This window comes from Bubalus bubalis, chromosome 11 (assembly GCF_019923935.1).
Source record: "Bubalus bubalis isolate 160015118507 breed Murrah chromosome 11, NDDB_SH_1, whole genome shotgun sequence".
Taxonomy (NCBI): Eukaryota; Metazoa; Chordata; class Mammalia; order Artiodactyla; family Bovidae; genus Bubalus; species Bubalus bubalis.
The window spans coordinates 19140787-19155111 of NC_059167.1; the positions used below are offsets into that span (position 1 = coordinate 19140787).

Here is a 14325-nt window from a genome sequence, read left to right on the forward strand (position 1 = left end):
CACATGATGTTGGTAGGGTTCAGCTCATCTCAGGCTGTTGGACTGGGGGCCTCAGTTCCTTACTGGCTGATGGCCAGAGGCTGCTCTCAATTCCTTGTCATGTGGATCTTTCCATAGGGCTGCTCATAACATAGCAGCTGACTTTTTTCCCAAGGAGGGAGAGGGAGAGAGGGACAGAGGGAAGGAGGAGGGGGGTGCCTTTTTTATTATTTAGCCTCCAAAGTTGCGTATTGTCACTTCTTTTTTACTGTATCTGTTCAAACAAGTCAGCCCACGTTCAGCGATTGGGGAATAGCCTTCATCTCTTGAAAAGAGGAGGATTGACAAACTCGAGGGTATTTTTAAAAAGCACCATAGTCACCAACATTACTGCCTGGCGATCATTTCCTTCCTCCCCACTGCTCAGTCTGACTTGCAGAGTCGCTCTCCTGCCTGTGGTGCCAACAACCCTCTTGGATCTGACCATTCTTAGAGAACACGCACGGCCACGTGACCAGATTCTGAAGCCTCCGCCAGGATCTGCCCCAGCCTTGCAGGTGGGGCTCTGACACCCGAGACTGAAGAGCTTCAATCCAAGGTCAGGAGGAATGAACTGGCTTCCAGAGACTGGATGCAGCTCCTAGGGCATGGATGGAAAGTGATTCTAGCAGGGCCTCACTTTGGCCATGGAATCTACATCAAAAAATGACCCCTGCTATCAACGAATGGCATCAGATAAAGGCAATACTCCTAAGACAGTTTTATATGGTGTTTGCATATAAACACTATAAACTTAGCCTGATGGACAAAGCCTGTGGAAGGAGAAGCATGTTGTGAGGTTATCTACTGGTGAATTCTTCTCTCTGCAATGCTGAAACCACCCAGTCATCCAGAGAGGGATGAGGGTCCACTGCTTCTGGGGATCACTTTACCTGGTTCTATTCAGCACTGACTCACAGTGTAATACTCAGTTCTTTTCTTGCTGAACCTCTCCCTTCATGTTGGTGGCCATCCCATCCTCTTCCTTGGATGCCATGAAGGTCTCTCTCCAGGTTCTCCTCATTTTGTGACTCCATTGTCTCAGTCTTTCTCACTGAGTTCTCTTCCTGATGCCCTTTCATGCCTTCAGTTCCAATGGTTACCTTCTCCACCATTCCCCACTTTTAATTTTTCACTCTGTAGTCTCTCCCTGGGGCTTCCCTGGTAGCTTAGCTGCTAAAGAATCCGCCTGCAATGTAGGAGACCCTGGTTCGATTCCTGGGTCTGGAAGATCCCCTGGAGAAGGGATAGGCTACCCACTCCAGTATTCTTGGGCTTCACTGGTAACTCAGATGGTAAAGAATCCACTTGCAATGCAGGAGACTTGGGTTTGATCCCTGGGTTGGGAAGATCCTCTGGAGGAGGGCATGGCAACCCACTCTAGTATTCTTGCCTGGAGAATCCCCATGGACATAGGAGCCTGGTGGACGATAGTCCATGGGGTCACAGAGTTGGACCTGACTACGTGACTGAGCACAGCACAATCTCTCCCTGTGTATCTCACTAAGTGCCAAGGCTTTGTCTACCACCCACATCTGATGATTCCTCAATCTATATCTCCAGCTTGGTCCTCTCTCCTGAGTAGCCCTGTATTTTCTCACCTACCCATGGACAACTCCACTGAATATCTCATTACAACAAATGCAATATGCCAACATTGAATCTATTGTTACTCTCTGCAAGCCTGCTGTCTCCTTCTCAGCTAACAGGGTTATCATTTACTCTGTGTCCCAACCTAAGAATCTCAGTGTCACTTTTTACTTCTCCCTTTTCCTCACACCCATGTCTAGGCAGGTATCCTGTCCCATTGATTAATCCTACCTCTCAAATGTTTCCTACATTTATCTAGGAATGTTTCTAGGCTGGTCCTGGCTAGTGCCCCCATTAGAACATAAGCTGCATAGGAGTAGGAGCTTTTGTTTGTGCTGCTCACTGCTTGGCACCTCTCACAGTGCCTGGCACATTGTAAGTATTCAATAAAAACTTTTTGAATAAATGGATATTGTACCTGGAGCTGTCTCCACTATATCCACCCTCTGTCCTGCCACCAGAATCATCTCTCTAAAGCATGTGCACTAAGTCGCTTCAGTCTATGGGATTCTCCAGGCAAGAATACTGGGCTAGGTTGCCATTTCCTTCTCCAGGGGATCTTCCCGACCCAGGTATTGAACCCATGTCTCTTATGTTTCCTGCAGGCTTGTTCTTTACCACTAATGCCACCTGGGAAGCCCGTGGCTTCTCTAAAGCATGGGTACAAGCAAATCAGGTCCCTCCTTAAAAAACCCTGAGGATTTCTCACTGCTTACAGGGTCACATTCAGATCTGTGTATCTGTATAAGAGGCCCTATACATCTTTCCTCTTACCTCTCTAACATCATCTTTTGCCATTTCCCTTTTCCCCTGCTCCTCTTGAGCTACTCTGCTTTGCCTAGACGAACCATGCCCTTTAAATTTCCTGCAATTTCCTCTCCCTGTAATTCTCTTTATTTTTTTTCCTTAGAAAGCTCCTATTCATCCTTCAAGGCCCAGCTTAAATGCTACCTCCTCTCAGTGACACTCCCCAAGCTCCCTATTATTTACTGCTACTCCATCTGTAAGCACTTTATTTCTTCCCCTATTATAGTACTTATTGAATTGTATGATAGTCATTAATGGGCTTCCCAGGTGGCACTAGCAGTAAAGAACCTGCCTGCCAATTCAGGAGACTTAAGAGACACAGGTTTGATCCCTGGGTTGGGAAGATCCCCTGGAGGAGGGCAAGGCAACCCACTCTGGTATACTTGCCTTTGGAATCCCATGGACAGAGGAGCCTGGCAGGCTATGATCCATAAGGTCACAAAGAGTTGGACACAACTGAAGTGACTTAGCACAGAATAGCACATAGCCATTTATATGTGTGTGTGTGTGTGTGTGTGTGTGTGTAACTTATAATAGTTATCTGGTGCTGTATAACAAATTACTCCAAAATGTAACAGCTGAAAACATAAATATTTATTATCTCATAGTTAGTCTGGGTTAGAAGTCTAGGTGTGGTTTAAGCTGAGTGCCTTTGGATAAAGGTCTCTTGCGAAGCTGCAGTCAAATTGTCATCCAGGGCTATGGTCTCATCTGAAGGATTAACTGGGAGAGGATCCAATTCTAAGCTCTCTCACATTGTTTTTGGCAGGATTCATTTCCTCCCAGGTTATTGGACTGAAACCTCTTCAAGGATGTCTCACAACACTGCAGCTGACTTCCCTAAGAGCAAATGAGTGAGAAAGCACAAGACAGAGTGTCAAAGATGAAACTTAATATTAGGAGTGATATCCTATCACTTTGGTCATATCATACTTGCTAGAGGTGAATCAGTAAGTCCAACCCACCCTCAAGGAGAGAGAATTACATATGCTTATGAAGAGCAGGAAAGTGAGATCACTGATAGTCATCTCAGAGGCTGCTTGTCATGCCTCCCTAACCTGAGCTCCTCAAGGCAGGCTCCATGCCTCATTCATGTTTGAAATTTCAGCACTTAGTACAGTTCCTGGAAGGTGTAAGTACTCAGTGAATTAGGTCAAATTCAGTAGAACTATTTTTCTGTACAAACCTCATCACAATGAAGTGAATTGCTAAATCAGAAGAACTCTCAAAGTTAGACTGAAAAATGTTTAAAAAAATAAAATGTAAGACAAAGTGTTTAAGTGTCATGGACACACTCTAAGTCTTCTATTTCTAGGCATGTCTATGATTGCTTGCCAGTCTCACATAGAAAAGGCCAGAAAAGCAAGAAAGCATCATTTTTCTTTAGACTTGGTACAGATTTGAAATATTTTTGAAAGAAAGAAATGGAATGCCATCTCAAATTTCCTTAGATAACTCAAAAACTTAGACCACCCGTGAATCCATCTTCTGATTCATGGAAGATCAGCAGTTGGAGGATCACAGATAATCAAGTGTTGATTAATCACTGCTCTTTTCTGCTACTACCATCAGTGAGGCCATAAAATCCTCCAGGAAGACTTTAGGATCTCCACTCTGTACAACGATTTCTTCTACAGGTTTACTTTTCCAAAGAAAATTCAGAGTCTTTAGCCAGGGCCCGTGGCTGGATGCTCATGATGTCCAGAGAGGTCTGAACTGCATAGCCAATGTCAGAGACTCACAGTGGAAACTGATGTTGGGCTCTGGAGGATGATTCAGGCTGGCCTCCGTGCACTGCTATGGGACAAGCATCACTTTGGCAGATAATTACCTACAGTCTACAGTTCCAGTTAAAGATTTAGGAGAGTCAACCTGAGTTGCTCATGTTGGTGACTCTCTTCTTCCATTTCCTGCATATCTGCCCACCACTACACAGCCAGCTCAACCTGAATCTAGTATTGCTCATGGGTGAAACCTTTTCCAAGGCCTCTGATGCCTGCAGATTCACTGGCAGTCCATTTGTACAGGCCCGACTTATTGCATCAGTTGGGTGGTATAATTAATGAAAAGTTGAGCACTTTCAGTGTCTAGATTTCTTGTGCTTTTTGTCACGGTATTGGTCTAGGAGTGGGCTATTTCAGTGGAAGAGTTGCCAGAAATTCTAGCAGAACTGATTATTTACATTTCCTTCTTAGTTTCTTTTACTCTGAGTATCAGCTGGCAAACTTTAGAAGGCTTGTTTTGTCCAACCAGATGGACGAAATTTGGATCAAGAATATCTCTAAAAATAGTGTTGATGAGTGGCATAGGCAGAGTCACAGCTTCCTGGGTAGTAGAGTCCTATCCTTTCATTAATATGTTGGAAAACTAATGTGCTAGAGGCAAAGTGACTTGTCTCAGGGACTCAGATGCTGCATCATATCTCAAATTGTGGTACTTGCTCCATGAGGGCAGGTTTTGATTTTCCCACTGCTGTATCCCCAGTGCCTAGAAGAGTGCCTGCCACAATTATTTAGTCAACAAATACTGTTGAGGGAATGAGCACATGAATAAATTATCTTTGGTCATCAGTTGCAGTGACTAATTAGAGGCCCCGGGATCATTACTGTGGTCATTGACATCTTTCTGGTGCCTTGGTCCCAACCTGGGCCAGTCAGGTAAGCTATATTAAACCAGGTCAAGGCTGACCCACCCCCTGGTTTTGCTTTACAAAGACTGACTGCAGGTTTATAGATGAGACTACTCAGACCACACTTGACAATGAAAACTTGGGGGAATTTCTAGGGCCATTTGAGAATGGCACCATATGAAGCCCTTAATGGTTTAGCCCACTAAAAGCACTCCTAATAAATGGCAATCCGCTCCAGTACTCTTGCCTGGAAAATTCCATGGATGGAGGAGCCTCGTAGGCTATAGTCCATGGGATCACAAAGAATCGGACACGACTGAGCAACTTCATTTTCACTTTTCAATGTTCTTGCATGAATGTGTTTTCTATGATTATTGATGACAATGATTGAAGTTACAATCCCTGTGGCTTGCCTCCTGTGTGGCACCTGTGCGCCTTGAGTTTGACAGCTTTGAGAGAGGATAAGCAGACCTCTAAGAGGGGTGGAACTTGCTGATGGTAGTGTTCTAGCCCAGCAAAAGGTAGCCATGGCATTCACCATCATTTATTTTGAGTGTGTTTTTGTTACTTTGGTCTTATCCTTTCTACTCTCTTTCTCCTCTTCATCCTTGTTGAAGGACATCAAAATGATGAGAAAAAGGGAGCCATGCAGATATCTCTGGAATTCCATTGTGGTCATAGATTTGTACATGTCCTAGTGTTAGAAGTAATATCTGGGGCAGATGAGAGGTGAGCCTGAGACCATTGCAGAAGGTTTGCAAAGAAGGCCTGGAGAAGTAATCAGTATGGGGAAGCAGTGCCTGAGTAAAAGCTTGTCACAATAGAGGTACACAAAGTTTGAATTCTTGCCTGCTCAGAATTGGTCTCCATCTCCCTTTACAGACTAAGTATAAAGACTCAGAGCCTCATTCCCTCCTCTTGACAAACTGGGTCTCAAAGTGGAGGGGGATTGAAAGAGAAAGAGAGAAAGAGAGAAAGGGAGAAATAGAGAGAGAGAGACAGGGAAGGAGAGAGAGAATAAGGGAAAATGAATGGGTCTGATGGAGTGAGATGGTTTCCCCAGGTGGGGTAGTAGTATTTTTTTCTCCTCAAATTACTCTTTAGCATGTATGATTCAGATTTGATTGCACTGTGCATGAATTCTTTATAGCTGAAGCTTCTTATGTATTTTTGCAATATGTAAATATTAGAACTTGTATGTGTGTATGAATATAGAGAACTGCTAGAAATTTGAGCCAAAGTATTTTCTAATGAAGGCTTATGGAGACTTGTTTTTGGTGCTATTTCAGGTTGGAATTGATCCTACATATTTTACATAATATGATTTCTATAAACCAGGCATGAGACAGAGGAGCACAAATTTGGATTTTGCAGTTACTTGCCTGAGAACCAGGGATATTTAGGTTTTCCTTTCCTGAGAAATTAGTTTTTAAGAGTTCAACATTGATAAATAAGGTAATAAAATATAATTGGATGTTTATAATTTCACAATGAATAAATAATAGACCATGCTACTTCCACAGTTATTTGTATCTGTTTTATTTATGTTTTCAGCAAATACCTAGAGAGATAATTTTTTTTCCTGGAGCTCTAATTTAATCAGTGATGTGGCTTAGCCTAGTCCAAATTAAATATTGGCAATAATGAAATAAAAAACTCTTTTAATAAGGATCATAATGTAAGAGACACATGTCATAGTAGTTTGTAGATTTCTTTTTGCCCAGGGTTTGTTGAAAATGAACTGTGTTTCTCTCCCTGTGCTGAGTACCTGCAGAGTGATACCGACTGGTAACTTCTGGAAGCGTCTAAGTCACAATTGTAATATGAACTCAATCAACAAGGTATATTTAGATATTTTACCCCTAGAATGTTGCAAATATCCATATGTGTGGGTAGCTGTGTATGAGCATGTGTGGAAGTAGGCAGCTGTGAACCTAAAACTGACACTGGTTTGGCCTGGACATTTATCTGTGTGCCTTCCCACTCAAATACCACAACTGTTCACTGTCCCTGGAACATTCTCCGCGTCTATGCACGTGGGCTCTGGAAAGACATGAGACGTGTCCTTCAGGGGGCAAGGGGGCATTTCCTGTTTTCAGATGCCTGCCTTCTCTCTTTCTTTTTAAAAATTACTTTTTATTGGAGTACAGTCACTTTACAATGTTCCATTAGTTTCTACAGCAAAGTGAATCACCTAAACATATACATACATCCCCTCTTTTTTGGATTTCCTTCCCATTTAGGTCACCACAGAGCACTGAATAGAGTTCCCTGAGCTATACTGTTGGTTCTCATTAATTATCTGTTTTATACATAGTATCAATAGTGTATGTAAGTCAATCCCAATCTCCCAATTCATCCCACCTCTTCTTTTCCCTCTTTGTTTCCATAAATTTGTTCTCTATGTTTGTGTATCTATTTCTGTTTTGCAAATAAGATAATCTATATCTTTTTTCTTAGATTCCACATATAGCGTTAGTATACGATATTTGTTTTTCTCTTTCTGACTTACTTCACTTTGTGTGATAGTCTCTCCTGCCTTCTTTTTTCCCCTGAGTTAGGGAGACTGTAATTTCGTACATACCAACTCATGAACAGTCTTCTTTCTGAGAAGCTTCTCACACCGCACTGGTTTCCGTTTTCTACCCAGCTGCTGAAATAGCACCCTGAAGCCAAATCTCTGTTGTCTGAAACCCCTGTCCAGAAGCTAGGTCTCTGGACATGGTGGTCCGGGGTTACATTTTCTGTTTCAGCTTGTAGGGAAGATTGAGGTCCATTTTGGAAGGTGGTAGGGTTTCCCAGGTGGCACTAGTGGTAAAGAAGCCACCTGCCAATGCAGGAGACATAAGAAATGCAGGTTTGATCCTTGGGTCAGGAAGATCCCCTGGAGGAGGGCATGGCAACCCACTCGAGTATTCTTGCCTGGAGAATCCCATGGACAGAGGAGCCTGACCAGCTACAGTCCATGGAGTCGCAAAGAGTTGGACATGACTGAAGTGACCTGCACAGCACAGGGCTGGATTTAGAATGTCTCTTTATGCGAACTTCACCACTGGACCAAGTAAACAAGTGGGCAGATTTATTGAAGCCTCCTGATAGAACCAGTTTGGAGGAACACTTAGGAAGGGCCTTGTTTTTAATGATCTGACTAAGATGATTCATGCATACCACCCCACTTTCTAAATCCATTTTGGTAATTGGAATCTTATAAATGTCCTGTTGAATCATCTCACCCGGGGGACCTGGGAAGGGATGTTACCCCTTCACTCCACTAGGCGCGCATGCATGTTCAGTCATGTCTGACTCTTTGCGAGTTCACTCCACTAGGATATTCAAATAGCAATGCAGGTATTCCTTGCTTTAAGAAAACTGGAAATATGGAAAACTCAGATTTCCAAGCAAGCACATTAAAGAATGATTGTTAACTTTACAAAAGAGATAAGGACGGAAATCCCTAAGTAGTGAGTGACCATAAATTGCTTTATTGCGAGTGTGCCTCTATTTTGTGCCACCTTTGAATTGGAAGGGCTTCCCTGGTGGCTCAGCTGGTAAAGAATCCGCCTGTGATGCAGGAGACCCAGGTTCGATCCCTGGATCGGGAAGATCCCCTGGAGAAGGGAAAGGCTACCCACTCCAGTATTCTGGCCTGGAGAATTCCATAGTCCGTGGGGTCACAAAGAGTCAGACACAACTGAGCGACTATCGCTTTGAATTGGAAAGACCATTACCCACTTCTAAAGATTTTAGGAATTTGTCCTGACCTAAATAAGGAATTCTAGTAGTCAAACTTAGGTTTGGGCTTCTGGTAGTTTTCCTTGAAACTTCTTGTTTTGTCCAACAGTGTGCATTATTCCAGTCATTTCCATGGTAGATAAGAAGCCTTATCCTTGCAGTTTTATCAAGGAGACACCTTCGCCAGTTTGTAGAGACAGGCACAGACAGGTAACTCTTCTGGTGGCACAGAAAGCAGAACCTAGTTCTGGGTGTAGCGTTTGCTCCTGCTAACGGCAGCTTGGGTGACTTACCTCTTTGCGTCTCACCCTCCCGGGCTGAGAAGTTGCATCATTGTCTTTCCTCTCCCACTCGAGTCTGAGTTCTGAGTGAAGGAGCTCTATAGGCAGAGCTGAAGCGACTCTGAAAGTGAGAAAGTGTGAGTCGCTCAGTTGTGTCTGAATCTTTGCAACCCCATGGACCAGCAGACTCAGAGCCTCGCATTTTACCTGGGGTGGAGGCTGTGTGAGCTCCATTCCCATTCTTTGGGTTTAAAGTCTTAGCGAGGAGGCTAGTGACTGTCTCAAGACAGGAACACAGAGAAAGCCCATGGGATTTTTTTTTTCAGGGGGGAGGGTGGACTTCCAACAGGAGTTTCTCAAGCCCACTTGCTACTGCTCACTGGTCCAAAGCTCTTCTAGAAAATGTCTTCAGAGCTCAGCACACCGGTTGCAGAGGTCTTGAACAGAGTTGGAGTTCAGTAGATACTTGTGAAGTGCAGTTGGCTGCCTGAAGCTTGCACCCCCCCACGCCACCACCCACCCTCAGGGGCGTCCAGCAGGCTGTGGGGCTCCAGGTCACGCTCTGGAATGTGCTGACTTTCCTTCCCAGGGAAGGCAGCACCACTTAGGGTGTTATTATTAGTAGCGCAGCTTCTGCTCTGCTCTGGCAACATGCCCTCACTCAGGGTCCTTACTGAACAACGACAAACCCACGAACCTTGGCAGTCCACACAGCCGACCGACCACCCTCTCCTCCTCTGGACCACTGTGACCCATACTTGCTGGTCTTACCTCTCTCTGACCATCCTTCCAATTTCCTCTGTTGGTTCTTTCTTTTGATCTTCAAACAGTTCTTTAAAGCTCAGTCCTAGATCTTTTCCTCTCTTCTTTCCTCTTCTTTTCTCTTTTCTTAGATAATTTCATTAATTCTCATGGTTTCAATGACTGCCTATTTAGCAAAACTTCCCTGGTGGCTTAGATGATAAAGAATCTGCCTGCAATGCAGGGGACCTGGGTTTGATCCCTGAGTTGGGAAGATCCCCTGGAGAAGGGAATGGCTACCCATTCCAGTATTCTTGCCTGCAGAATCCCATGGATAGAGGAGCCTGGTGGGTTACAGTCCATGGGGTCGCAAAGAGTTGGACACAACTGAGCGATTAACACACCCATTTAGCAAAAACTCCTAAATTTATATGTCTGGTCTGTACTTCTCTTTTGAGCTCTAAACCCCTGTATTTGACCTCATCTACTTGATGTTTCCACCCTAAATATCACAGACTTCCCAAATTCAACCTGCTCAAAACAGAGTGCTTCTCTCTTCCATTTGGTCCCTCTGTGCTTTCCGTAGTCTTCCTCATCTGTGTAAGTTTCACTGCATCCCACCTCTTTTCTTACGTCAAAATCTTGAGACTACTTCTCATCCTCTCTCTTTCCCACACTCTGAAACTTCAAATCATGGCCAGGTCCTGCCAATGATTTCTTTAATACTTCTCAAATCTTCACCTCCATCATGCTTGCCTTTCTCCTGCCAGCAGCGTCTGTCTTCAAACTAGTTTCCTGGTAACAATTCTTACATCTTTATATTGCCTTTGCCTCCACCCCCAGTTCTTTCCTTTGACAGCAACTCTTTCCTTTCTCCCTCCCTCCCTTTTCTTCCTTCCTTTTTGATGACAATTTTTTTGTGTGTGTTTTCCTTATTTAAAAAGATCTTTTCAACTTTTTACTTTGAAATAATTATAACTACATGGAAAGTTATAAAATACATTACTGAGAGGTCCCATGCATGCTTTGCTCATTTCCCCCGATGGTAACATCTTACATACCCATAGTACTTCTGTAGGTATGTAAGTACACTATGAACCAGGTACACTATGAACCGTAGTACACTCTGTTCCACAGTACACTATAAACCAGGCGATTGACAGCCATGCAATCACAGACCTCCTTATTTGTGTTACTGGTTTTATACTCACACACATGTGTTTATGCATGTATGTGTATTGTTCTATGCAGTCTTATCACATACATAACTACCACTGCAATCAAGGTTCAGAATTGCTTCAGCATCCAAAGTTTCCCTCTTGCTGAAGGAATGCTCTTTTAGATCCAAAAAAGAGGGGATATATGTAAACATATAGCTGATTCACTTTACTGTACAGCAGAAACTAACACAACACTGTAAAACAACAATACTCCAATAAAACTTAAAAAAAGTGAAAAATCTAATAATCTTAGAAAAACACACAGAGTAATCTAGTCACTGCCTTGCCCAAAAGGCTTAAATGATTGTAAAGCCCCAGATCCTTAATGAGGGGCACAACGTGCCCGGGTAGTCTGACTCTAGCTCGTCTCCGGGTGCTTCTCACCCACCTCCCCTCCTGCTTTGCTTGCGAGCCTCTGCCTACTGGCTTTTCCCTTCCTTTGAGTTTGCCCAGTTCCTCCACGGCTCAGTGCCCTGCCCCTCCATGCACCATCCTCCACACACGGAATCCTCTCCCTCACCTATCCAGCTAATCTCCTCATCTGCCAGGTGTCAACTCCAAGATCTTTCTCAGAGAAGGTTTCCTTGACATCTCAGACTAGATATGAACCTCCTGTGATTTTTCATTGCCAATTATGATTTTCCTTCATGGCACTTATCACACAGCTGTAAGTAAATAGGTATGTGTATAGTTTATTAATTTGAGTTCTCTCTGACCAGACTAGAGGGATCTGGAGGTAGGGATGTGTGTGGTCTTGCTCACCAGTGTATCTTTTCTGTCTGGGACCATGACTGCTCTAGCAGATGTCCAATAAATCCTTGTTCATGAAGCTGGCTGGGTGTGGCTGGGTGTGCACTGAGGCTGTGGAACTGGGCAATGACAACCTGCTAATCCAGGTATCTGCTCCATGAATTAATCATCAAACTTCCTGGGTGTCCAAACATGGGCATCTCTGGCGCACACCACTCAGAATCTCAAGCTGGTGTATTCTCTCCTATTCCCATCCCAGTACTCTGTGTGAGAGAGCGGGGTAGGGAACAACCCTGGCCAGCATCCTTAGATATTTGAGAAGCCATCAGATATCAGCTGGATGTTCATCCAAGCTTTTAATGTAAGGTCTCTCTCCCCTGGGTCACGGTGTTGCTTTGAGCAAGTTATCGGTTCAGAGCCTTGGGGGTTTCTACCTTGGATGGCCTCTGAGAAGTCCTAGAAAAGCTTTTAGCTCCTCCCCACCTCAATGTTCTCACCTGCTGTTTGCGAAGTGTCCCCAGCTCCCCTCAACACGAGTCCCCACTCTTGCTCTCAGAGATAGCTCGGTGTGGTGTGTGTTGCTGGGCCCGCAGATCTGAAGGGTTTGTCTGTTGACTGAATGGACAGAATGTCCCCCAAAGGACCATGATGGAACCAGCTTTGTGAGGATATGGAAAAGGGGAAATGGGGGTCTCCTGCTGAGTTGTGACTTTGCCAAGGAGTGGTGTTACCATGTAGATCTTGATTCTCTGGGGGGGACACGGGGTTGGTAGAACTGCCTCTAACTGGAGGCCCATCTATACTCTTCTCCTTGGAAGCTTACAATCCTTCATGTGATAGAGGCCAAGCAATGCATGATATGGTGGATTTGGCAGAGTTGGAAGCTCTGGAGAAGGGTGAACCCCCAGAAATAGGCAAACTGTCCATTCTTTTGTGACAGTGTCCATAACAGGCTTCACCCTGAGTGCTCTGCCTTCTGATTCACAGCCCTGAGTGACCTGGGGACCTCATCCAGTTTTCCCATTCCTGTCAAACAGAAGGTCAAAGGCTTCACATTCTGTGGCTCACAGTTGTTCTCTCGCTGCTGGCCTCTGTCTTTTGGGTGAGCTGTAACTGAGGGTAGAGCTCAGCCCTGCAGGCCAAACCTCTGGTGTTGGAACACTGGGGCTGGGTGCTCTAAGGTCACATTAATTTCCCTCCCTGCTCTTGCTATTGGCTTGGCTAACATGCTATTTGGGATGAAGAGAAGAGTTCAGGACAGACCTGGACATCCTTGCAATGATGCTCTACTTTTCCAGCCTCCCTGCTGTTCCTGTGCAGGGTGTGGACTTCTGCTGGTCCCCTGGTCGTGGGCACGGAGGGACACTTTAGGTGGCAGTGCAGAGCCTTCCAGTGCCCCTGAGCTCTGTCCCTGGGAGGCTTACACGCTCTCTCTGGTCTCTTCCCCTGTGCCCTGAGGCAGCATGAACAACTTTGCAGGTCAGAAGGATCAACTCCAAATAGCTCTTATGTTGCTCCCACCACAGCTGATGCTGGGGAGATGATGTTGCTGACTCTCATAGCATCGCCTTGTGCTGTGTGATTTCCTTTCTCATTCTCTATGATCACCACTTTCTGTCCTCATCAACTGGTTACACCTCTGGGGGGACGTGGCTCTTAGGGGCAAGAGGACTTGGGTGACATCTCCCCCCAGCAAAGGGTTACTCCTCACTCCTCTCTTTGGGCATTGATCTACTGTAACTGTGGGTGGTGGTGAAGAGGGCAGGTAGGGCCCCATCCAGGCCCCCAGTTTGCTTCCCAACACATGCTACCCCACCCTCCCTCCAAGTGAGGCATAATGTTGTGTTGAGGGGGTGACAGGTCAGAACCCCTGGCCTTAATGCTGCCATTTCTGCTTCCTCCAGGTCACCCCACCTGCCTGCAGTTCACCCTGAACATGACCGAGGCTGTCAAGACCTACAAGTGGCAGTGCATAGAATGCAAGTCCTGCATCCTCTGTGGGACCTCGGAGAATGATGTGAGTGTGGGTTTCCCACATGGGAGGGGAAATCCAAGGAGCTGGGAGTCCTTTGAGGATGGAGAGGAAGGTGGGATTCTCATCCCTGGGCTCCTGGGGAAAATATCCATCAGGACCCTTCCCCCCTTGACTTTTGCCTTGAGGACCCTTGGGACCCTTGTGCGACAATGACCTTGGCTACTCTTTGTGCCTTTAGAAACAGGTGCAGGAGGTAATGGCCAGAGACTGCCTTGCTGGCCTTTACCCTCAAGGGGTCAGTGATAGACAATGGTGCCCATCGCTTACTGTTGGAATGTGCTTGGGTTTTTACACCACGTTCTGGAATGTGTCGTGTCATTTGGTCTAAATATTAAGCATAATAAATGCAGAATTAAAAAAAAACACTTTTTTATGGAAAATTTCAAACATATACAAAGATAGAAAAGATAATGAGACTTGTGTACCCCATCACCAGCTTCAACAATGATCAGTACATGTCCACTCTTATATTGTAAATGTTGCCACCTCTTTTGCATGAAATTATAATGCTAGTCATAATAT

General features: G+C 44.9%; 1 protein-coding gene across 2 annotated transcripts in view; it reads left to right on the top strand.

Annotated features, from left to right (window-relative positions):
- DPF3 (double PHD fingers 3) overlaps positions 1-14325 on the top strand; it is a 290669-nt gene that overhangs the window by 257034 nt on the left and 19310 nt on the right. For both annotated transcript variants that reach the window (XM_025295255.3, XR_006542636.2), the window contains one exon: positions 13673-13785. In XM_025295255.3, coding sequence (XP_025151040.3) covers positions 13673-13785 — 113 coding nt within the window. Of the gene's footprint in view, positions 1-13672; positions 13786-14325 lie in introns of those variants that run through there.